General features: G+C 42.4%; 2 protein-coding genes across 3 annotated transcripts in view; one reads left to right on the forward strand and one right to left on the reverse strand.

Annotated features, from left to right (window-relative positions):
- Positions 1–15,910, forward strand: part of SBSPON (somatomedin B and thrombospondin type 1 domain containing) — a 26,874-nt gene extending 10,964 nt beyond the window's left edge. The window contains exons 2-5 of the mRNA XM_075125117.1: positions 4,591–4,785; positions 13,395–13,485; positions 14,345–14,521; positions 15,531–15,910. Coding sequence (XP_074981218.1) covers positions 4,591–4,785; positions 13,395–13,485; positions 14,345–14,521; positions 15,531–15,648 — 581 coding nt within the window. The 3' untranslated portion in view covers positions 15,649–15,910. The remainder of the gene's footprint in view (positions 1–4,590; positions 4,786–13,394; positions 13,486–14,344; positions 14,522–15,530) is intronic.
- Positions 15,911–23,756: 7,846 nt separating this feature from the next.
- The window catches only part of TERF1 (telomeric repeat binding factor 1), a 32,487-nt gene continuing 30,409 nt past the window's right edge, over positions 23,757–25,834 (reverse strand). For both annotated transcript variants that reach the window (XM_075125118.1, XM_075125119.1), the window contains one exon: positions 23,757–24,456. In XM_075125118.1, coding sequence (XP_074981219.1) covers positions 24,298–24,456 — 159 coding nt within the window. In that variant the 3' untranslated portion in view covers positions 23,757–24,297. The remainder of the gene's footprint in view (positions 24,457–25,834) is intronic.

Below are 25,834 nucleotides of genomic sequence, written 5' to 3' on the forward strand. Positions count from 1 at the left end.
GACGGGATGGAGTGAGCCAGAAACATGCCTGGGGGGAGAGGGGACTCCAGCTATGGCTTGCTGGGCCCCTGTCCCCAGCAGCTGGGCCTGGTGCATGGAGCAGTGACCCAGAGTAGCGGGCATGAGAAGCAAATGGCCCTGCTCCCTCCCCCCGTCAGACCAATCTGGCAGGGCACTTGGCCCCGCATATCCCCCCCTATGAGTTGCCTCTGACAGGGGATGGCAAGAACTTGGAAGCGTGATGTTATGTGGAGATAGCTGTGTATTTGAAGGAGGGATTTAAAGAAGCCCTGAACGTCACTTGGCTCACAAACAGAAGGGATCATTCCAAGTGCTAAGGTGCAGCATGGAAGGAGGCACTAGATTAGATGTGTAAAGAAAACCCCAGTGAATGGGGGAATTATCATCATCCTCATTTTTACAGCTGAGGAACATTAGGTGACTTACCCAGGGTCACACAAGACATCTATACATGAGGCAGGAATTGAACCATTTTCTTGAGTCCTAATTCAATGCTTTAACCACAAGACTATCTTTCTTCTCAAGAGGAGAGAAGGAAGAAATAAAAGCAGGGGAAACATTGAATTGCACCTCTAGTGAGAACAAGAAACTTGAATTTGAGATGGAAGAAGAGAGGAGACCAGTGAAGACATCTGAAGAGGGAATGACATGGGCAAAATGGCAGGAGAGGAAAATAATTTTGCCACACCACTTTGGACAAAATGGATGGAGATGAGCTGAAATAGGGTGCTGGACTAAACTCATCAGGGATGCAAGTTCACTGACGTCAATGGACTTGCATCAGGGGCAAATTTGGCCCTAAGGGACAACTCCTGTGAGTAAGAGGAGCAAGATTTGTCCTGATCATATAAACAAGTGGCACTGTGTAAGTTATTAGAGAGCAAAGAGTTGAGGCCCGCATTACTCCACTCAGTCACAGAAGATATTTGCATCAGTTAAAAGCCCATTATCCGCGGGACATTTCTGGTAATGTACATAATCATCTCATGAACAGAATTTAAAGACCTATACAATCCATTATGACAATTTAACAAATAAATATGCAGCAGGCCATACAGGCACAGTTTTCGAAATCTGTAACTCTCAGTGTCTCGGTGAGATGAGGCCATGGAAAGCTGAACTCATGCCAGTGTGTCACGCTGGTGTGGGTTTGTCTAATGTAAGATGGCTGTTAAAGGGCAAACAAAGCAAAGATCTCTTCATTAGGCAGTTTCTTACCCTGGGATAATGTATCCATGACCTGCTTCTGGAATCTGGGAAACAAGCTGCTAAAACTTTTCTTTCAGGCAGCTTGCAGAGTATCTGTATCCACCAGGGACATCTTTTCTGATCTGTTGTCCGTGCTTTTACAGGTAAAACAAGACAGAGCTACTGTTTTGTCAAAATTTGAATGAGAAATCCAAGGGAAAGGGAAAATATAGAGCAGAAAGAAGCTTATCATGTTAATATAGAGGAGAGATGCAAGGAAGATGTAATCCTTAGTGGATGCATCCAGAGAAGGAAGCATTGCAGATAAAGAAAGAGATAGTTTGGAAGAATCAGATATAACAGATCCATTACTGAGAATTTCTGCAGGCACTATCATTGAGTGACCTTTGAAAATTTAAAAGCTCGTTAGTGTATCACCTAAATTCCATCTTCTACATATCACAAGCACTTTCACCCTGAAAGGCTTTTTCTCAAGTGATCAACATGAGGTCTTATGGTCCAGCCTTTACAGCCTGCACTGATTCAGAGGGCTGCCTGATCCATCCAATATATCTATACGGAGGCATAAAAAGTATGAAAGGCCATACTTGGGCTAAACATTCCAGCAGGTGTCAGAAGAATTCTGTATAATACAAAACAAAAGTCTTATCTAATTGAACAGTGTTTTCCTTTTTTCTTTGATTGAAATCGCCACTGAGTTGAGCATGTTCTGGTATTTCTTCTCAGACAATATTTCTATGCCATAAACTCATTTTACCTGGTGAAAAATGAACTCCACTAGAACCTTGGAAAAGTAAAGACTGTATTAGTCTGGTTTGAGGTAGGACATACAAACACAACAGGATTTATAAGCGTTCTGTGAAAACGTGGCATATGTGCTATTTATTGAATGGTATTCCTACAATTCTGAGGGAATTGCTTTGAAAAACAATTTTTCTTCTGAATCAAAATCTGCTTTCAAAACAATGGCTCTTTTTCCCCCAGAAGATGCTTTTGGAAAGGTTTGAAGTGGATCTGTGTGAACACTTCCACGTATGATTCACAAGGCATTCGTGAATTTGTGCATGAGAACTGGCCATTAACTATATGACCTATGTGTGACTTTAATTCTCTGTGCCTCCATTTTCCCATCTGTAAAATGGAATGACAAAGGACTTTGGAATCTAAGATGACAGGCATTATATAAGTGATAAGTATTTTGTCTCCAGTAAATTTAGTGATATCAAGTCTTCATATTTATATTAACAGAACTAGATCAAAATCAGAACTTCTTCAGACAACCCTTAGTGCACCTTTATCTAAGACAAATAAAATGGCCTAACAAACAAAACAAACTATCAAAACAAAGCTCTTGTAGAATATCTGTATTGTAGGAGCCTTTCAGTAAGAACAAAATTTCCATGCAAAGAAGCATGCATAAGAGGTATTATGTGAAAGTGATAAAGAAATTAAGGAATATGTTTATACAATTTTATTTAAAAAATGGAATCCGGTATTGCTATCATACCCTAGCTTGTGTCACTTAACAGGTACTTGTGGAGGCATTTACACATTCACTGCCTTGTTCATTAATAAAGTTTGTGGAGCTTTGAGCTTCGTGGATGGAAGATACTATGGAAGTACAGTGTCCTAACGATTATTATTGGTCAAGTCTGATGTTTAACGGTCTTAGATGGCACCAAAGCTTGTAAAATTGAGATTTGCAATATGATGTCAAAATACAATAGCCTGTTTACAGTCTGGAGGGACCCAGAGGCATTTTGGATTAAACAGAAATTCTTAACATTGGAATTCATAGAACTTTGGTTTACCAGTGTTGCTATTTTCAAACCTCTTGCCTTAAGCTGCTTCACTTTGTTGCTTTTGCCATTCAGTGTCTGTTCAAAAGTGATGATTCTTGGAAGTAACAGACTAGGAATACAGTAGTCTGTGGCCACGTCTACTCTATGGGGACTATAGCGGCATGGCTAGGGTGCCATATCTATGCTGGCATAACCCTGTATTGTAGGCACAGCTTACACTGACAGAAGGTTTTTTCCCATCAGTGTCAAAACACCATCTCCCTGGGTGATGGCAGCTAGGGCAACAGAAGCATTCGTCCATTGACCTAGCTGTGTCTACACCAGGGCTTAGGTCACTATAGCTATAGCATTGAGGGGTGTGAATTTTTCACACTACCGAGCACCATAGCTATGTCAAGCTAAATTTTAAGTGTAGGCCAGGCCTGTGTCTGCCTCCATGCATCTTTTCCCCAACTAAAGAATAGTGCCTGCTTGGAGTTCCTCCTCCCTCTATCACTCAAACTGTCACTGACACTTTCCCCCTCAAAACCCAAAGAAAGAACAAGTGGCAGCATGTCAAAGAGTGTTTATTGTTAGGGGTATGTGGCCTTTGAAATACAGAGGCGCAATTTCTAGGGACAGTATTGGCTCCAGCGTGGTGCTTAATAATAATGGGAAACGTTGACAAATTTAAGGTAGTGTAAAATATTCTATTGTTATCTAAGGGAACTTGTGGGGCCAGATTTGTAATTTTGTGCATCACCTTGTGAATTGTCACTAAATTGTGAAAAGGAAAAGGACATGAAGGCAGAGAAGGGGTAACCAAAGTGTACAGAAATTAAAATAAATTCCACTCACCCCCTGCTCTCAGTTATATTAGAGTAATGTCATTGGAATTACACTAATCTAAATCTACAGTAACAGTAGAATCTAGGCACATCAGTCAAAAAGGGTTAGAGAAATTTGAACTGTGTTCTTTGGGAAATGATTAAAAGGGGATCTCAATAATATATATTCTTATACAATAGTCTGAGGTGAATCAAGAGGAAAAGTGTTATTACAAGGCAATTTGACCTAGTGTCATGCACAGCAAACAGGGACCACCCAACATAAACAAAAGGAAAACAAAGTGGAGGCAGAATTTCTACCAACTTTGGGAATAAGTTACCAGCAGCAAGGTCATCTTGAAAAAAAAGATTATAAAAATGGGAAACCGGTAACTCCAAGGAGGGAGGGGGTGAAGAGCATATGCCCCCTAACTCCGCTGTTTTACGTTTTATTTCTCTCCTCCTTTAAACCAAATTTAGCAATACAGGAATCGCCATACTAAATCAGACCACAGGTCCTTCTAGTCTAGTATCCTGTCTCCAGCATGGCCAGCACCAGATGATTTAGAGAAACGTGAAAGAAACCCTGAAGCGGGCAACTATGGAATAATCTTCCCAAAGAGAAAGTTTCATCTTAAACCCCTCAGTAAAGGAGCATTCCCAGAGGGCCTTAATATTAGAGTTGTTAGAGGGTGCTACTGTAATACGATAGTGGTATTGACTGCTAGTAATATTCAAATATTGCTTTGTAGCTCTTCCGTGCATCGTTGGGGAGTGGAGTCACTGGAGTGGCTGTGCAGAGCAGTGTAAGCCTAATTTGCGAATGCGTAGGCGCTATGTGAAGCAGGAACCTAAAAATGGTGGGGAACCTTGCCCCCTACTTGAAGAGAAGTCTGGCTGCCTGGAATACTTGACTTACCAGGGGCAGGACTGCGGACATGAATACGGTACTGTCACTCTGATTTATTTGAATTGCCCTGATGTCTTTTGTCACCACTTAATAGTCGTCCCCCACACCCTCCAGGCATTGATGACAATAAGTTGCAGTTACAGTCTACATAGTACAAATGCATTTTAAAACTTTGAGAGAGACAAGGTGGGTGAGGTAATATCTTTTATTGGACCAACTTCTGTTGGTGGATGGGGACAAGCTTTGAGCTTCACAGAGCTCTTCTTCTGGTCCTCAGACCTCCCTTTTAAAACTTTATCTTTTACTTTCATATAATTTCATAGCTGCTTATTCTTTCTGACTTAAATATTTACTTGGACATTTTGGGCCAGGTTTGGATTTCGGTGACAGTTAGGAAAGCTCCACATCTCATAGGAGGCTCCTAACATCTTGCAGCATCAGCCCCAATAAAAAGGAAACAATGTGTATAAGGTGAATGCACCTCACCTAAATGACAGAAGATATATTATTATTGGAAGTGTTTACAAGGAGTTTATTGTACAAAGAACTACAACTACATGTTCCCCTTCACTTTCCTGACTTAGGCCACTCAATAGTTTTTAAACCCATCTTACAATGTACTCCTTTAAGCACTTGCACTAATGTGTCAGACATACAAAACTGGCACTCCTAACTGGATGCTCCAAGACCGTATCCAACATATCTCCAAACAGCTGGGACCCTGAAAGGGAAGAGTGAGGAAACAAAGCTTGGAGGAAATATCCCCATCCCAGAGACAGATCCAGAGAGCTCTCTGAGCCAGTGCAGAAGCACCTAAGTTGGCTCCAAAGGAAAATGGAAGCTTGATATGGGTTGTTGAGGGGATTCAACTGAGATGAGGTACTTCAAGAGGTTCCTACATACCATAAAGGGCAGCTTGAAGCAAATGGCTTTTCCCCCTCAGATCTTCATGAGCCATTGGGATGGCCACTCTAGAGGCGTATGAGGCATAGATTATAGTAGCTGTCTGAGTGCCACTTCCATGTACATTGTTAAATAACTGCCCCTTCTACTTACCTGTACATGGAATCACAAAAGGAGGTTAGCCTCCAAAAGTAGGTGCATGGGCTTAAAATGGAAAGCCACCAATAAATCCACCTTCTGGTGGGACAACCACAGTTTATGGAAGTCAGTGTTCAACCTGCAGTGCCTGAGTAAGTTACTGTTGAATCAAGAGTGCTAACTTTATTTCCACCATCTTCCCAACAGAGAGGGAGGTAAGCAGAATCACCCCAGAGAAGCTGCCTTGGGAAGAAAATAGGGAGTCTCGCTGCTCCATTGGAGACCATGACATTTTTGTTGTGTGCGTGACCACGGAACCCTATTCCTCTCAAGTGACCTTCTGAGGGTATTTTTACAATGAGAGGGACAGTTCGGTGATCCAGATCCAAATCTAGCTCACTGCCTTTGGGAGGTTCTTCAAGAAGGGAAAATGAAGGACAAGGCTTTTCTTACCTCTAGGATCAATAGGTCATGGTAGAGCCAGGAGCTCCCTTACTAAAGAAGGAAAATTGTCTTAGCTGTGAGGTAAAAGGATCCTTTGCAAGGGAGGCAGCAGAAGCCCAGTTTATCTTTGCTATGGCTCCAAGATGAAAGAACTCTCATGAAAATAGAGGGGTTAGGGTAGTTCTAGAGACAGCATCCCCCTACCTCCCAGAAGTCCTTTTGAGCCCCAGTCCTCCTAAAAATCCCTTGGGACCTGTCCTGCTGGTGTCTATAATCCATAGGAAGCTGCTGGAATGTGGGTCTTCTTCAGAATCATGCACCCTGTGGCTCAGGCCTGGCTTTTGCACTTACATGAAAGGTAGAGAGTGTGTGTGTGTGTGTGAGAGAGAGAGAGAGAGAGAGAGAGAGAGAGAGAGGGGGGGGGTGCAGAAAAAGCCTGCTGCCAAAAGGTTGCAGGGGGAGGGACACAAGAATGACATTTTAAGCCCTTCTCGCCTGGCTCTTTCCTTTGTACTCCTGTTCTGTGACAGTCTGGAGCCTCTTTTAGGCATGGAAGAAGGTGGCATCTTAGACACAAGCAAACTTCAGCTGCTTGCAGTAAAGCAGGAAAATAACTGACCTGCATGCAGGGCTGGGGAGGCATAGGATACAGAAGTCCTGCATCTGGATTGACTACCCCTGCCTTGTGAACAGATGAAAACAATTATTTACCCATTCCATACTTGTGGAAATGGGAACAGAGTAGAGGCAGAAGCAAATGAAGGCCTTTGTAGCTGAACTGGAGATACAAAGGAAGTTAAGCTGCTATGTTTCCTTGTCTTTGTAGAAGGTTAGAAGCAATTTTTCAAAGGTTTTTTCCAATCTATGCACCAACAATATGAATGTGCATGTGTTCTTGCAACAAATTGGGTACTCAGGCATGCGATTCATTGACTTGCACATGTGGCTGTCCAAACAAAATGAGGATGTGTGGTTTTCATGGTATCAGATGCCAGGTTAGTGGCTTATATGAAATGAATTTGTGTCAATCCAGTTCCTACTTAATAGGTGCCCATAGCAGCACCAAAAAAGAAAAAAAATCCAGTTCCAGTTGGCACAATTGGCAGTTTATTTGCTAGGACTGAATGGGCATGGAAACCGTTACATCTTGGCCCAGTGCCCCTTCTGGATGATCATCAGTCTGTTGTAAGTGGACCCAGCTGCTGGATCACACATGCTCAGGCCCCCTGGGTCTGGGTAGTCTAGTCACTGTTCTGCATCTCTAGGGTGCACTTGTAGGCTGACCTCTTGTTTGAGCCCTTCCTTGGAATGTGGGACTTCACAATCCAGTCACCCTAGTCCAGCAGTGCCACTCACTAAAATTTGGCCCAGCTGCCCCCTCATCCAGGGGACAGGCCAAATGTGAACAGCACTGAAACTCCCTGTGCCAGGGACCAGGTCGCAATGCCTGGAGTGGGAGTCAACCCAGTTGGACCCACACGACAGAAGCTGCTGCTGTGGGGTGAGTGCAGGATGGGCTTGCTCTGCAACTCCCCACTAGGGCTTCCCATTCCTCAGGGGCAGCACCCATCCCCCCAAAACCCAGGCTTTCCACTCCCCAGGGGCAGGACTTGTCCCCTTTAGCCACTGGGAATGTTGGGAAGTATGATAGTCTCTGAAGCTCCCAAGCCCTCAGTTGCTCACATACACTCCCCCAGAGTTCTACCTAGCTGGGGGCATTTTGACTTCTAGTTTAACCCCTTTGGGGACAGTGTGAAAGCAAGGAACACAGGCTTAGCCACAGAATTTCTTAGCCACAGTCACTGTACTATTAAAAGGCACTAGCAAGTACAGAACTGTCCAAAATAAAAGTCCTGAGATCTCACCCCTTCTGAGTCAAAAGTCATCAGGAGAACCCCACCCATTGCCGTAGTGAGTGTCCACACTGAAGTGCTGCAGCAGTGTTTCAAATGTAGACAAACCCTGACTCTCTTCTTTTGGCCATATGGCCATTGGCAGCCTTGTCCCTTTCCCTCTCCAAGTTCCTGTGTTGAAAATTTGTTGTTCCATACCAGGGGTTGCCAACCTTTGGTACCCGGCCCATCAGGGTAAAGCCGCTGGCGGGCCAGTTTGTTTATGTGGAGTGTCGGCAGGCACGGAGCCCCTTAGCTCCCATGGGCCGCGGTTCGCTGTTCCTGGCCAATGGGAGTTGCGGGAAGCGGCACAGGCCAAGGAATGTGCTAGCCACTGCTTTCTGCAGCTCCCATTGGCCGGGAACGGCGAATTGCGGCCAGTGGAAGCTGCGGTGCTCAGTGCCTGGGGACGCTCCACATAAACAAACCAGCCTGGCCCACCAGCGGCTTCATGCTGACAGGCTGGGTGCCAAACGTTACCGAACCTTGTTCCATACCAGGTGCATGGGCCAGAAGTTGAGAGACAGTCAATGGCCCTAAATTGTTGTCTTGATGGCTTCTCAGAGACTGTCTTTCAATGATGTGTCAAGCATTTTTCCGGGCAAGTAGCTGACTGGAATACTTCATAACTTTTATAGGTCTACACTTAAAACACTGCATTGGGGCAGCTGCGCTACTGTAGCACTTTAATGAAGACGCTATATGCTGACAGGAGAGAGCTGTCCCGTAGGTGGTAGCTATGTCAGTGGGAAAAGCTCTCCTTCTGGCATAGTGCTGTCTACACCTGTGCTTCGGTTAGTATAACTGTCGCTCAGGGATGTGGATTATTCACATCCCTCAGGGACGTAGTTATACCAAAGTAATTCTGTAGCGTAGATCTGCCTCCCCTTTTTTTAGGCAGTTAGCACATAACACAAAATGGAGGTCTAATTGAAAATGAAGGTTACAAAATGGAGATCACAATCTAAGGATATGTCTGTACTACGAAATTAGGTCGATTTTATAGAAGTCGATTTTTAAAAATCAATTTTATACAGTTGATTGTGTATGTCCCCACTAAGCGCATTAAGTCGGCGGAGTGTGTCCTCAATACCGTGGCTAGCATCGACTTACAGAGTGGTGTTCTGTGGGTAGCTATCCCACAGTTCCCGCAGTCTCTGCTGCCCATTAGAATTCTGGGTTAAGCTCCCAATGCCTGTTGGGGCAAAAACATTGTCGAGGATGGTTTTGGGTACGTCGTCAGTCGCTCCTCCCTCCCTCTGTGAAAACAACGGCACACAATAGTTTTGCGCCTTTTTTCCTGGGTTACCCATGCAGATGCCATACCACGGCAATCATGGTGCCCACTCAGCTCACCGCTGCTGTTGTGAGCATTGTAAACACCTTGCGCATTATCCTGGAGTATGTGCAGAACCGGGCTAAGAGACGCCAGCACGAGGATGATTGTGATGAAGACATGGACACAAACGTTTCTGAAAGCACGGGCTGTGGCAATTGGGACATCATGGCAGCAGTGGGGCTGGTTGATACAGTGGAATGCCGATTCTGGGCCCGGCTAACAAGCACAGACTGAGGGGACCACATAGTGTTGCAGGTATGGGATGATTCGCAGTGGCTGCGAAACTTTCGCATGCATAAGGCCACTTTCCTTGAACTTTGTGAGTTGCTTTCCCCCTGCCCTGAAGTGCAGGAATACCAAGATGAGAGCTGCCCTGACAGTTGAGAAGCAAATGGCGATAGCCCTGTGGAAGCTTGCAACACCTTACTGCTACCGGTCAGTCGGGAATCAATTTGGAGTGGGCAAGTCTACTGTGGGGACTGCTGTGATCCAAGTAGCCAATGCAATCTCTGACGTTCTGCTAACAAGGGTAGTGATTCTGGGAAATGTGCAGGTCATACTGGTTGGCTTTGCTGCAATGGGGTTCTCTAACTGTGATGGGGCAATATCCCTATCTTGGCACCAGACCACCTTGCCAACCAGTACATAAACTGCAAGGGGTACTTCTCAATGGTGCTGCAAGCACTGGCGGATCACAAGGGATGTTTCACGTGGGATGGCTGGGAAAGGTGCATGAAGCTCGCATATTTAGGAACTCAGGGCTGTTAGAGCAGTTTCAAGAAGGGACTTCCTTCCCAGACCAGAAAATTACCCCTGGGGATGTTGAAATGCCAGTAGTTATCCTTGGGGACCCAGCCTAGCCCTTGTTCCCATCAGCCTGGACAGTAGTAAGGAGCAGTTCAACTATAGGCTGAGCAAGTGTAGAATGCGCCTTTGGACATTTAAAAGCTTGCTGGTGCTGTTTGCTGACTAGGTTAGACCTCAACGCAACCAATATTCCCACTGTTATTGCTGCTTGCTCTGTGCTCCATAATATCTGTGAGAGCAAAGGGGAGATGTTTATGGTGGGGTGGGAAGTTGAGGCAAATCACCTGGCAATTGATTTTGAGTAGCTAGACACCAGGGCGATTAGAAGAGCACAGCTAGGCGCACTGCGCATCAGAGAGGCTTTGAAAACCAGTTTCACGACTGGCCAGGCTACGGTGTGACAGCTGTGTGTATTTCTCCTTGCTGCAAACCTGCCTCCTTTGTTGATTTTAATTCCCTGTAAGCCAACCACCCTTCCCCCCTTCGATCACAGCTGGCCAAGGAAATAAAGTAACTATTGTTTTGAAACCATGCATTCTTTCTTTATTAATTTTTTTAAAAAAGGGAGATAACTGACAAGGTAGCCCAGGTGGGGTGCGGTGCGGGAGGAGGGAAGGACAAGGCCACATTGCTTATTGTAGCTACACTACAAATCAAAACTGTTTGAATGACAGCCTTCTGTTGCTTGGGCCATCCTCTGAATGGAGTGGCTGGGGGCCCGGAGCCTCCCGCCTCCGCGTTCTTGGGCATCTGAGAGAGGAGGATATGGAACTTGGGGAGGAGGGCAAGTGGTTATACAATGGATGCAGCGGGGGTCTGTGCTCTTGTTGGCTTTCCTGCAGCTCCAGCAGATGCTTCATCATGCCCGTTTGCTCCCCCATTAGCCTCAGCATTGCCTCCTGCCTCTGCTGTTTGCGCTCACTTAATGCTTTCCTGGCCTCTGCCACTGAATGAGTCCATGCATTAAGCTATGCCCTATCAGTGTGGGAGGACTGCATGAACTCGGAAAACAGGTCATCGCGAGTGCGTTTTTTTTTTTCCACCTTCCAATCTGCAATAACCTCAGGGATGGAGATGATAGGGGGAGCATAGACACATTTGCACCTGGGGGGAGATAAAAAGGGAGATTAAGATTTAAGACGATACATTTTTGAGAACAAAAGGGAGACTCTTTCACAGAGAATCAAGCAATTCACAGCAGACAGCACATGTGCTTTCAGTACAAGGTTGCATTTTGCCTTTTATATTGAGCGCCTGCCGGTATGGTGACACATCACACATGGCTGGGCAACAGAATTCGGTTTCCAGGCAGCCATGGTAAGCCTTTTGGTACGCGGGGTTGGCTTCTTCCGCCTTCATAACATGTGGGAATAGTTTCAAACTGCAGTGCCATCCTTTCCCATAGCAAGCAATGCCAGCTGGGTTTCACATTTAAAAGGAGGGTTGTGGTTTTCGGGTGGATGTGCAGCAAACACCTCCTCCCATCCCACCGCATGGCTATTCTCTGGGATGATCCCTTCACCCCTCCCCCCGCCGCGTGGCTATTCTCCGAGATGATCCCTTTTAGCCAAGCACAAACAACCCAACATGATCGGGGTCCTTTTACTGTTGCATTACAAAAATTCCCCTATTTCAACCAGGTGACCATGAATGATCTCACTCTCCTGAGGTTAACACAGAAAGATAAAGACCGAATGTTGCTTGAATGCGACCAAAACCCAGGACCATTCGCTGCCATGCTTTGTGCTTGACGTGGTAAAGTGTCCTACTGTGGAGGATGAAATAAGGCAGCCCTCCCCAGAAGCCTTCTGCAAAGGCTTTCAGAGTACCTTCTGAAGAGCTTCACGGAGATGTCCCTGGAGGATTCCCACTCCATCCCCAGATACGTTATCAGACTTTTCCAGTAGCTGTATTGGCTGCGAATGCATCCCAATTCTTCATGGAAAATCAAACATTAAACACTATTGCTTTTAACCTGGTACTGTAGTTACAAATGTGCACTCACCAGAGCTGCCTTCTCTAGCTTCAGGGTCATGGATCCCGCCTAGGGAGGGTATTGGCTCCAGGGAGATGAAAAGGTCCTGGCTGCCGGGGAGAATGGATTCACTGCTTGCCTGCTGCGCATTCTCCTCCTCCCCAAAATCCTCCTCCATGTTGCGTGAGAATCCCCCCTTGCAGGTGTCCACGGACAGTGGTGGGGTAGTGATAGGGTCTCCCCCTAGAATACTATGCAACTGACCATAGAAGCAGCATGTATGGGACTCTGACCCGGAGCGACCATTTGCCTCCTTTGTCTTTTACCTGAGCTCCTTAACTTTCACGTGGCACTGCTGTGTGTCCCTGTTGTAGCCTCTCTCCACCATGCCCTGTGCGATTTTGGCATATATATTAGTATTTCTTCTTTTTGATCAGAGTTCGACCTGCACAGATTTTTCTCCCCATACAGCAATTAGATCCAGTGTCTCCCTTTCGCTTCATGCTGGAGCTCATTTGCAATTCTGGGGGGACTGCATGGTCACCTGTGCTGCTGAGCTCGCCACGCTGACCAAACAGGAAATAAAATTCAAAATTTCCTGGGGCTTTTACTGTGTACCTGGCTAGTGCATCGGAGTTGAAAGTACTGTCCAGAGCGGTCACATTGGAGCACTCTGGGATAGCTCCTGGAGGCCAATACCGTCGAATTGCATCTGCACTACCCTAAATTTGACCCAGCAAGGTCGACTTTAGCGCAACTTCCCTCGCCAGGGAGGAGTACAGAAGTCAATTTTAAGAGCCCTTTAGGTTGACTGAACAGGGGTGGTTGTGTAGACATATTCATTTTAAAATCGACCTAACGCAGCTAAATTTGACCTAATCCCGTAGTGTAGACTGGGGCTATCTCAGAGACTAGACTGCACTTATTCCTCATTCTGGAATAGAGGGACACTGGTAGGGTTGAGTAGAAAAGTTTGCTCAGGCTGTAAGTGTTTTCAATGAATCAGTGACTTCCATCTCGGACATCTTTAATAAGCCATCATTTCTCTAATAAAGACAACATAATTGATGCTATAAATAAAATATAGATTAGATATCTGCCTTATTTCACAAAGGTTGTGTTCTCATTCTAACTATTTTTCCCCCCAGTTCCTGCTTTCATAACTACCTCTGAATACAGTAAGGAAAGAAAAAGGAAAGCTGTCTCTCCACTGTGGTCTTCAGATACAGAGGAAGCTGGGTAATCTCTCACATGTACATTTTGGTCCTCTTGTTAAGTAGAAAGTATCTACACAGAACCATTTAATTTGATATGGAATAATTTAAGGGCAGCAGACAGCCTTAAATAACCACATACCTAATTTTTCTCCTGTACAGCATTTTATTTTCTGTGTCAGTCCAGGTCATTATTTTATTTGCTAACTATCCTGAACTAGACATTTATTGAGGTCATGGAAAATTTTGTAGAGTGACTGCTTTTTTTAAAAAATAAATAAATAAAGCTAACACAAAGTCAAGTAAATCTGTAACTATGAGTAGCCTGAGAAATTATACACAGATTGCTGCATAAACAAAATTGGCAGAAAGTTCTAGTCCCAAGGGCTGCTCTATTAGGGCTGCGTGCCAGAAGCTGTACAATTATGTAGCTCACAGATCTGATCTACTCAGCTCTGTCACTGTCTCGAATGCTCTATCCTACTCGGTTTACCCTGGGCCAATGAAACCAGTAGGCATTCTGAAAACAATTAGTCATACATTGAGTTCTATTTTTAATCTAACGGTAAAAGATAAGAGTGATTGGGAGACTGTATCCTACTAAAGTGTTTCATCCTAATATAAAGAAACTTTGAACATTATGTGGTGTTTGGGCTGTGCATCAAATGTCAGAACCAAGGTCCATCATTTGGTCGAGGCTGAAAGGGTGTGCAACTTAGCCACTGTTCAGGAATCTCTTTCCTAAGCTCTGTATCACTAATACTTTTTGCATGATGCACGGATATGGCATAAAAGCGATTCACATCCTAATGTCTGACAAAGTTATGCTCATCAATACTAAAGCCAGTTAAAGTGGTACTATTTTTTCCCCCACCCCCATGCAGATATTGTGTGGAATTTAAAACTGAATCACTCTCTCACCATTGCACTGTGGAGAATCGGCCATATGCCCGCTGGATGCAGTATCTACGAGAGGGGTATACTGTGTGTGTAGCTTGCCAGCCTCCAGCTATGAATACTGGCAACCATCGTTGTTCTGGAGATGGCCTGGGTGCTGATGGGTAAGGATGGAAGATATATTTCAATTTTAGGAGTCTGAATGCTTTTTGTTAAGTAGTTTTAATATAAAACACCAAGCTCTGATTTCACTTACCTTCTATTCCGCTGGATCACACGAGAGAATGTAAGAATGCTCAGGGTTTAGGCAGTGGCTAAAGAGAAGTGAAATTGTGAAAAAGCAATGTAAAAGCTGAACTGAAATAGCTCACACTGACCAGCTGCAGTAGCTGAGATGATTTCTCCATTCTGCCCTGGCCTAGAAGGAACCCTTCTTCCAGGCCTAAATTCATTACATTAGGCTTTCTGATAGAACTTTATGCTTTATTTACAGTAGCTGCTGAGACCAGGGCCAAACTATTTAGTGATTTAGCAAGTACATATTAGAACTTTAAACATCTCCTTTTATTTTTAGATGAATGTCTCCAATGTCATGCAGCCAAGTGTAGTGATTTTAAAGCTTTCGGATGAACTATGAAAAAGGAGGAATGGTGTAGCTTCTGTACTGAACAGAACTTGATGATACTGTAGGCCTACCACACTTTTTAAAGGGCCAGTGCTGTAATCTGAATTTGATCCCAAGCTCTAGCAGTTAGAGGATAGCACATTACCCCATCAAATGCCATACAGCCAACGTGGTTAACCAAATGGATTCAAAATCATCTACTATTTGGAACAGATTTTAATCCAATTTTGTATTCTAATCATTCAAACTAAAATACTTAGTATATACTAACATGTATATTATGGTAGTGTTCAGTCACCCGTAATGAGATGGGCACTGTACAGAGAAAGGCCCTGCTCCAGAGAGTTTATAATATAAGGAATAAGATTAATTTATCTAGCCTTCAAAACAAAACATTCCTAATCAAGTCTGAGCTGTCAGTGTTATTTACTAAAAACATTGAATCTAGCACTGTAGTAAAAGTAAAGTTTATAGTTCAAAGAAAGTATTTGAAAACCTACATTCAATTATTTTTAAAAAAAGAAAAATAATTTACTGTCACATTTCAGAAATAAAGTTCTCCATTGGCAAGCTGTTGGTAACCTTCGGTGCCAAGGAACATGGAAGAAAGTTCGGCAAGTGGAACAATGTTCATGTCCTGTTGTGCATAGTTTTATTTTTACATAAAAGTTGGAAAGAGAACTTTGAAGAACACCACCCATGAACATCTTTAAATCAGTTTAACACTTTGTGAAGTCACAAGAACTCTACTTTTCTGCTGTACTTGCTTGCTGAACCTTAATCGAATTTTTAAAAAGACAAGACTTTAGGAGCCATTCTGGTTGAGTATGTTTGCCCTGTACCCAGATATTAAGATAGATCTTCTTGCTGCTGACTACACTCCAAGCTACCTTTTTTCTCTTTTTTGTAATTAAAAAGATTGAATGTCTCCAACGTGAGTAGTTTCAGTTCTTACCTCTTCATCTCTTACAAGGCACCCTTCACTATCAGAGGTATGGACCCTGCTCCACAGTAGGCAGGCTACTATGCTCTGTTTACATGTGAGAAAAGTTACCCTCACCATTAATCCACTAGAAGTGCTTAAAGTGGACAATTGAGGAACTAGTACTGTATCTCAGTTCAAATCCTGTGCCCCATCTCAGCCAAGTCTAGGCAGCTATAGATATTATTGAACATTAGCCTTTTTGGCCACAGGATCACTGAGAGCTCATGCTTAGCTATTTGTCCACTACAACCCCTAAATCTTTTTCAGAGTCACTGCTTCCCAAGATAGAGTTCACCCCCATTGAATAAGTATGGCCTATATTCTTTGTTCCTAGATCTATATTTACATTTAGCCTATTAAAAATGCACATTTCTTAGTATCTTAGAGGTCTGTATACTAATGTGAGAAGTATGGGGAATAAGCAGGAAGAACTCAAAATGCTAGTAAACAAACACAACTATGACATAGTTAGCAACACAGAAATGAGGTGGGATAATATGCATGACTGAAATATTGGTATAGAAGGGTACAACTTGCTCAGGAAGGACAAGCAGGGAAAAAAGGGAGGAGGTGTTGCCTTATATATTAAAATGTATACACTTGGACTGAGGTTGAGATGGAAATAGAAGACAGACTTGTTGAAAGTCTCTGGGTAAGGATAAAGGGTAAAAAACAAGGGTGATGTCATGGTAGGGGTTTGCTACAGACCACCTAACTACAAAGAAGAGCTAGATAATGCTTTTTTTTTTTTTAAAAAAAACAACTAACAAAATCACCCAAACCATAGGACTTGGTGATGGGGGATTTCAACTACTCAGACTGCTGTTGGGAAAATAACACAGCAGGGCACAGATTATCCAACAAGTTCTTGGAATGTATTGGAGACAGTTTATTTCAGAAGGTAGAGAAAGCTGCTAGGGGAGACACTGTTCTAGATTTGATTTTGACAAATAGGGAGGAACTGGTTGAGAATTTGAAAGTGGAAGGCAGCTTGCGTGAAAGTGATCATGATATGATAAAGTTCATGATTCTAAGGAATGGTAGGAGAGAGAACAGCAAAATAAAGACAGTGGATTTCAAGAAGGCAGACTTTAGCAAACTCAGGGAGTTGGTAGGTAAGATCCCATGGGAAGCAAGTCTAAGGGGAAAACCAACTGAAGACAATTGGCAGTTTTTCAAAGAGACATTAAGGGCACAAGAGCAAACTACCCCACTGTGTAGGAAAGATAGGAAGTATGGCAAGTATGATTTAACCAGGAGATCTTCAAGGATCTAAAAATAAAAAAAAGTCCTACAAAAAGTGGAAACTAGGTCAAATTACAAAGAATGAATATAAACAAATAACACAAGTATATAGGGACAAAATTAGAAAGGATAAGGCACAAAATGAGATCAAACTAACTAGAGACATAAAGGGTAACAAGAAAACATTCTACAAATACATTAAAAGCAAGAGGAAGACCAAGGACAGAGTAGGACCATTACTCAATGAGGGGGGGGGAAAAAAAACACAAAATGTGGAAATGGCAGAGATGCTTAATGACTTCTTTGATTCAGTTTTCATCAAGAAGATTGGTGGTGATTGGACATCTAACATAGTGAATGCCAGTGAAAATGAGGTAGGATCAGAGGCTAAAATAGGAAAAGAACAAGTTAAAAATTACTTAGACAAATTAGATGTTCTTCAAGTCACCAGGGCCTGATGAAATGCATCCTAGAATACTCGAGGAGCTGAAAAGTCATGGAAGACCGGAGAGATTCCAGAAGACTGGAAAAGGGTAAATACAGTGCCAATCTATAAAAAGGGAAATAAGGACAACCCAGGGAATTACAGACCAGTCAGCTTAACTTCTGTACCTGGAAAGATAATGGAGCAAATAATTAAGCAATGAATTTGCAAACATCTAGAAGAAAATAAGGTGATAAGTAACAGCATGGATTTGTCGACAACAAATCATGTCAAACCAACTTGATATCTTTCTTTGACAGGGTAATAAGCCTTGTGGATGAGGGGGAAAAAAACAGTTGACGTGGTATAGCTTCACTTTAGTAAAGCTTTTGAAACTGTCTTGCATGGTCTTCTCAAACAAACTAGGGAATGCAACCTAGATGGAACTACTAAGGTGGGTGCAAAACTGGCTGGAAAGTACTAGAGAGTAATTACCGGTTGTTCACAGTCATGCTGGAAGGGCATAACAAGTGGGGTCCCACAGGGATCAGTTCTGGGTCCGGTTCTGTTCAATATCTTCAGTGATTTAGATAATGGCAAAGAGAGTACACTTATAAAGTTTGCGGATGATACCAAGCTGGGAGGGGTTGCAAGTGCTTTGGAGGATAGGATTAAAATTCAAAATGTTCTGGACAAACTGGAGAAATGGTCTGAAGTAAATAGGATGAAATTCATGGACAAATGAAGGACAAAGGCAAAGTACTCCATTTAGGAAGGAACAAATCAGTTGCACACATACAAACTCAGAAATAACTGCCTAGGAAGCAGTACTGCAGAAAGGTATCTGGGGGTCATAGTGGACCACAAGCTAAATATGAGTAAACAATGTAACATTGAGAAAAAAAAAAAAGAGCGATCATCATTCTGGGATGTATTAACATGAGTGTTGTAAGCAAGACACGAGAAATAATTCTTCCGCTCTACTCTGCGCTGATTAGGCCTCAACTGGAGTATTGTGTCCAGGTCTGGGCACCACATTTCAGGAAAGAAGTGGACAAATTGGAGAAAGTCCAGAGAAGAGCAACAAAAATGATTGAAAAAAATGACCTAGAAAAAAAATGACCTATGAGGGAAGACTGAAAAAGTTGGGTATTTTAAGTCTGAAAAAAAGAAGACTGAGATGGGGCATGATAATCAATTTTCAAGTACATAAAAGGTTATTACAAGGAGGAGGGAGAAGAATTGTTCTTCTTAACCTCTGAGGATAGGACAAGAAGCAATGGGCTTAAATTGCAGCAAGGGAGGTTTAGGTTGGACGTTAGGAAAAAACTTCCTGTCAGAGTGTTAAGCATGAGAATAAATTGCCTAGGGAGGCTGTGAAATCTCTGTCATTGGAGATTTTTAAGAGCAGGTTAGACAAACACCAGTCACGAATGTTCTAGGTAATACTTAGTTCTGCCATAAGTGCAGGGGACTGTACTAGATGATCTCAAGGTCCCTTCTAGTCCTATGATTCTCTTTGCTTGGGTCTGCCTTACCAAGTGATCAATACCACCATGAATCAGTGACTTATCCTCATTATTTAGCACTCACCCCAATTTGTGTCATCTAAACTTTTCAGTGATGAACTTATATTTTCTTCCAGGTCATTAATAAAAAAAATTAATGAGTGTGAAGCTAAGAACTGATCCCTGCAGGATCCCACTAGAAACACTCATTTAACGATGATTTTCTATTTACAATTGCATGTTGAGACCCATCAGTTAGCCAGCTTCTAATCCATTTAATGTGCACAAGGTTAATTTTATATCCTTCTAATTCTATAATCAGAGTATCATGCAGTTCCAAGTCAAAGTCTATGTATATTACATAAATGCTATCATCTCTATCAACCAAATCTGTAATTGTATCAAAAAAAAAAAAAAGGATATCAAATTAGTTTGACAGGATCTATTTTCCATAAACCCATGTATTCCCACAGTATTCTTGTCAGCAAGTTAAGGAAGTATGGGCTGGATGAATGCACTACAAGGTGGGTAGAAAGCTGGCTAGATTGTCGGGCTCAACGGGTAGTGATCAATGGCTCCATGTCTAGTTGGCAGCCGGTATCAAGTGGAGTGCCCCAAGGGTCGGTCCTGGGGCCGGTTTTGTTCAATATCTTCATAAATGATCTGGAGGATGGTGTGGATTGCACTCTCAGCAAATTTGCGGATGATACTAAACTGGGAGGAGTGGTAGATACGCTGGAGGGGAGGGATAGGATACAGAAGGACCTAGACAAATTGGAGGATTGGGCCAAAAGAAATCTGATGAGGTTCAATAAGGATAAGTGCAGGGTCCTGCACTTAGGACGGAAGAACCCAATGCACAGCTACAGACTAGGGACCGAATGGCTAGGCAGCAGTTCTGCGGAAAAGGACCTAGGGGTGACAGTGGACGAGAAGCTGGATATGAGTCAGCAGTGTGCCCTTGTTGCCAAGAAGGCCAATGGCATTTTGGGATGTATAAGTAGGGGCATAGCGAGCAGATCGAGGGACGTGATCGTTCCCCTCTATTCGACATTGGTGAGGCCTCATCTGGAGTACTGTGTCCAGTTTTGGGCCCCACACTTCAAGAAGGATGTGGATAAACTGGAGAGAGTCCAGCGAAGGGCAACAAAAATGATTAGGGGTCTGGAACACATGAGTTATGAGGAGAGGCTGAGGGAGCTGGGATTGTTTAGCCTGCAGAAGAGAAGAATGAGGGGGGATTTGATAGCTGCTTTCAACTACCTGAAAGGGGGTTCCAAAGAGGATGACTCTAGACTGTTCTCAATGGTATCAGATGACAGAACGAGGAGTAATGGTCTCAAGTTGCAGTGGGGGAGGTTTAGATTGGATATTAGGAAAAACTTTTTCACTAAGAGGGTGGTGAAACACTGGAATGCGTTACCTAGGGAGGTGGTAGAATCTCCTTCCTTAGAGGTTTTTAAGGTCAGGCTTGACAAAGCCCTGGCTGGGATGATTTAACTGGGAATTGGTCCTGCTTCGAGCAGGGGGTTGGACTAGATGACCTTCTGGGGTCCCTTCCAACCCTTATATTCTATGATTCTATGTAATATTATCCTCATTTAATTCTTGACTGAGTCCCATAGCAGCCTCTCTTATCTTACCCAGGATTGTCATCAGACTGGCAGGCCTATAATTACCCAGGTTATCCCATTCATCCTTTTTAAATACTGGCACAACAACATTAGCTTTTTTCCAATCTTCTGGAACTTCCCCAGTGTTCCAAGACTTGTTGAGAACTCAACATTACTGGTCCTGTGAACTCCTCAGCCAGCTCTTTTAAAACTGCTGGATGCAAGTTAAGTAGACCTGCTGATTCAAAAATGTCTAAACTTTAGTAGCTGCTGTTTTAACACCATCCTGAGATACTAGTAGAATTGAGTGTTATGACTACATCAGTTCTTTCCCCCAAATACTTATTGAACATTTCTTCCTTATCTGCATTATTATTGATAATTCTATTTCAATCTAGTAATGGACCAATGCCATTGTTAGGATTCTCTTTGTTCCTAACAGACACTTAAAAAATCGTCCTTATTTTCCTTAACTCTGCTTGCCATAGATTTCTTCTTGTATCCCTTTACTCAGAATTGAGAAAACTGATAAGGGAAGCAATTAATATAAGTCAGAAGCTATCAACATTCCTTTTAAAAAAAACAGACAACAAACAGCTGCCTTCACTTCCTCTCTGAACCAGGTTGGTTTAACCAGAATGGCCTTCTTCCTTGATTGTAGCATTCTGGGCATCTCGTAAAGTGGTCTTAAATAATTCCCAATTATCATTTAAATTTTTACTAATTAAGTTCTTCCTCTAAGATGATTTGGCTCAATCATTTTCAGCTTTATGAATTTGGCCCTTTTAAAGCTCCATGTATATATGTCACTGGTGTGGACTTTATTCTGTTTGCACTTGATAAACGTGATCAAGTCACAATCACTTGTACTTAAGTTACTATTAATTTTTAGTTCTCTCGTGAATTCCTCTTTGTCAAGACAAAAGTTAGAATTCCCCCCATGTTGGATGCAACACTTATTGAGTTAGAAATTGTCATCTATAATATTTAGAAATTCCAAGGATGTTTTAGTACTGGCAACATAAGAGTACCAGCATGTGTCACTGCAGTCCAAGTCCCCCACAATCATTCAGCTTTTTTCCCTATGTGTTGTTGATAATACGCAAGAAGCCAGTCAGCCTGCTGCATAGTACAATCTGGTAGGCTGCAGCAGACACAAACTAATACCCCATATTGCGCTTTATCTGTTAGGACACTGATGCATAAGCTTTCAAGATCATTCTTCTGAGTTATAAGTTACCTGGAAACAGGTAAAGCCATTTTTGACAGAGTGCTACTCCCACACCCCTGTTGCCAACTTGATCCTTCAAATTGGCTTTAACCATTGATTTTAACATTCCAGTAATGGGAATCATTCCACCAAGTTCAGTAATGCCAGCTAGATCAAATTTATGCTCATAAATGAGCAATTCCAATTCCTCATTTGTTACCCAGGCTCTAGCATTGGTGTATAGGCAATTAATTTTTTTTTTTTTTTATGACTTGATTCCTTGATTTTGTTCTCTACATCTTGATTTTGTACTGAATGCTCATTCATACTCTTCTTTTTAGGCTCCCCCTTTATTATTAAACACCTTCTTGACTACTCTGACCAGTCTGTCCCTGAGAAGATTAGTCCCCCTTCTATTGAGGTGGAGGCCATCCAAAGTATAAAGGTCCTCCCATCTCTGTAGAGGGCGGACCAATGTTCAACCCTACACCACTTACCTAGCCAGCAGCTCACTTCCGGAATCTTTTGACTTCTGTTTTCCTTTGCTCATGGGACAGAGAGGATCTCAGAAAACTGGTTTACACCTGAACTCAGGAGCTCTGATGGAATGCTCATGTATGAACTAGATACAGCAGGAAATCTTATTTAGAAGTCTCAAACTTCTTACATTCAGTATGGTGGCAGGAGGAAGGTGTTCAGGAGAGAGAATTATTGTGAAGAGCCTAATGCAACTTGTTAAAAGAGCCTCAGAATAGGCAGCTCACCATTGAAGTAGCTGTTTGTCATCGTGAACCATGGCTATCTGCCAGACCCATCATGGTGGTACTTGTCTAACCCACAGAAGTTGTGAAAAGGCAACTTAATGATTCCACAATAATTTCTAAGACGACCTGGTGGACAGGGAAGTATCTACAAAGCCTTTTCCTTGAGATTTTGGCATTCTGTACCACAGGTTTAAGACTGGAAGAGACAGCCAGATGCTCCCTAAAAGGCAATAGGTGGCACACTGTCCTGCTTAGGGAGCACTCACTCTGTTCATATGAGCTAATAGCATCCTGATGCACTTACATGAGCTGCCCTTCCCAGAGTTTATCTTCACTAGTTGATGGTGAGAAAATTCAGAAGCAGCCCTCTGAGCCAGCTATATCATTCCCTATGCACAATGGCCTGCCACGTGTCGACTAAACAGGCTACCGAACCATATGTCTCAAGCCTTCCATATCCTGACTGGTAGAGTCATACTGGTAGAGTCATACTGGTAGAGTCAAGGTTGCAACTGGGGGATGGGAGAACAGAGACTCACAAGAGGATTACGTGACCTACAAGTCATAGGTACTATCACAATACTACTCCCCACTCCCGTTCCACCTCATCCCAATTTCCTCCTCTGTGAAAGAAGAGCTAAGATTAATTTTCAGTTGTGCCAGCAGTGTAGGTAACTTCAAAATGGCATCTTTACAAATGGAGCAATGCCGTGAGTATTTCTAGAAAAAAAACCAAACACTTGCAGACCATTTGGAAAGTATCTTAAATTAGCAATGCAAGATTTTTGTGCAGGCATGCCTGCAGATAAATAAGTGTACAAGCCACTTTGACCAAGGTATCTCAAGAATGAAATGCTGGACAGAGATCAAAAACATCACATTGATGCTGCATGACCTACCTTAATCTGATTCTCTTTGAGGATTAAAGAAACTGTAATTGCCGATGCAAGCCTTTATGATGTGACTATCTCTAAATGCTTTGGAAATGATGCATATCTTTATAAGGGTACAAATACAGCATACTGTTTTACATTCTATTTACAGCTTTAATATTACATAATTAGTATTTTACAAATTAAGTAAAACATTTACATTTCATGAGTGATAACATCCACTTTATACAGATAAATGCCATCTTTTATGTTAAGTTACATATCTATACTCAAACAAGAGAGGACATACAGATGATGTATACCTTTTATTATTCTGGTTCCACTTTCAGGATGCTAGTTTTGAGACTTTCCCTTGCCCAACCAGAATTAACAAACTACAGTACCTTTGCTTTGCAGAATTAAAAATTCAAATTAAAACATTCTAAAGGAAAAAAAAAGATGAAGACCTTACATTATCACTTATTGCTTTTCCTAGTATATACATTCATAGAGAGAAACATTAGTCTTACATTACTGTATTAATGAATTCACACACAGGAAGTTCTTTTATATCAATTTAAACTGCCCACAACACTTTATAACCAAAATTATTGGGAAAAACTAGATAGGTGTCCAAACATTAATCTTCATGGGAAAAGTGGGGTAAGAGTTGAAGTTAGTTCTCACTGTCCAACTAAGCAATGTTTTGCTTGATCATAGTTCTCCATCTGTCTTTTAACATGACACTGGTTCGGTTGTTGAAGTCATAATGAATCAGAATTTTATTCCAATTTCCCACTCCAAACTTCTTTACCCCATTCTTCAGTCTATTGTCTTCTTCCCAAGTCCATCGCTTTAGAAAGATAACAATTGTACACACTAAATTTTCCTCCGTAGAAAGTTCTAATTTGACACATTTAGTATAAATACCAGAAATGTATGAAAATATTGTTTATATTTCACTTATTAGGTTACATGTATTCATATAATGCTACATTAAAGGTAGGTCAATTCTACATTTTCAGGTTACATCTGATACTTTGGGAGATATTTTCCTGTTTGGGTTTGGTGGATTTAAGTAGATAGCCCTTTAGAATAAATCAATTTGGGCTGCTGAAGTTTCACATAGAATGTCACATAATAAAGACATAGGTGCATTTTGAAAATTCTACCTAATGTCTGACTGGCTTTCAAAATTTATTAAGGAGCCTAAGCTAGACAGGCTCTTGAAAATTTTATCTGTGATGACCAAGACTAACATTAACTGATATGCAGAATGACCAGACAACAGACAGTACTTAGTCAATATGATATATAGGTAGCTATTTCTGTGACAGTTTCACTTGAGAAATAAGTATCAAAAGGAGATGCTGCGATGGCATTGGCATTTCATAGCAATGGCATTTCAAATGTTAGAGTTCTTTTTATATGTTTAGTACTTTTTATCCAGGATTTTAAATACAAGCACATGTGTATTATTTCCATTTAAGACAGAGAGGTAAGCAACTTGCTCAAGGTCATAAAGCAACTACCCATCTGACATCTAGTCATGTGCACTAACCAGAAGACCATGCTACATCTAAACTAATCTAAGACTACAGCAGTATATTTAGTACGTTTTGCTATTAATGCAACTATAATGATAGGCCCACAAGTACAAAATTAAACATACAAAATGCATCATAGAATCATAGAATATCAGGGTTGGAAGGGACCTCAGGAGGTCATCTAGTCCAACCCCCTGCTCAAAGCAGGACCAATCCCCAACTAAATCATCCCAGCCGGGTTTTGTCAAGCCTGACCTTGAAAACCTCTAAGGAAGGTTTCTTTTGGCCCAATCCTCCAATTTGTCTAGGTCCCTCTGTATCCTATCCCTGCCCTCCAGCATATCTACCACTCCTCCCAGTTTAGTATTATCCGCAAATTTGCTGAGAGTGCAATCCACACCATCCTCCAGATCATTTATGAAGATATTGAACAAAACCGGCCCCAGGACCAACCCCTGGGGTACTCCACCTAGTACTGCACCGATAACTCCATCGAGTTATCAAATATGACAAAAGAATTTCCAAACCCAACAAAGCTAGAAACCCTCCCAACTCAACCCTCAAAAAAGTCTTTAGTCATAGAGTTAAAGACCAGAAAGGACAACCAGGTCATCTACTCTGACCTCCTGCATATCACAAGACACCAACACCACCTAGCACCTGCACAGTAAAAAACAACAGAAA

The sequence above is a fragment of the Caretta caretta genome, chromosome 2 (assembly GCF_965140235.1).
Source record: "Caretta caretta isolate rCarCar2 chromosome 2, rCarCar1.hap1, whole genome shotgun sequence".
NCBI lineage: Eukaryota > Metazoa > Chordata > Testudines > Cheloniidae > Caretta > Caretta caretta.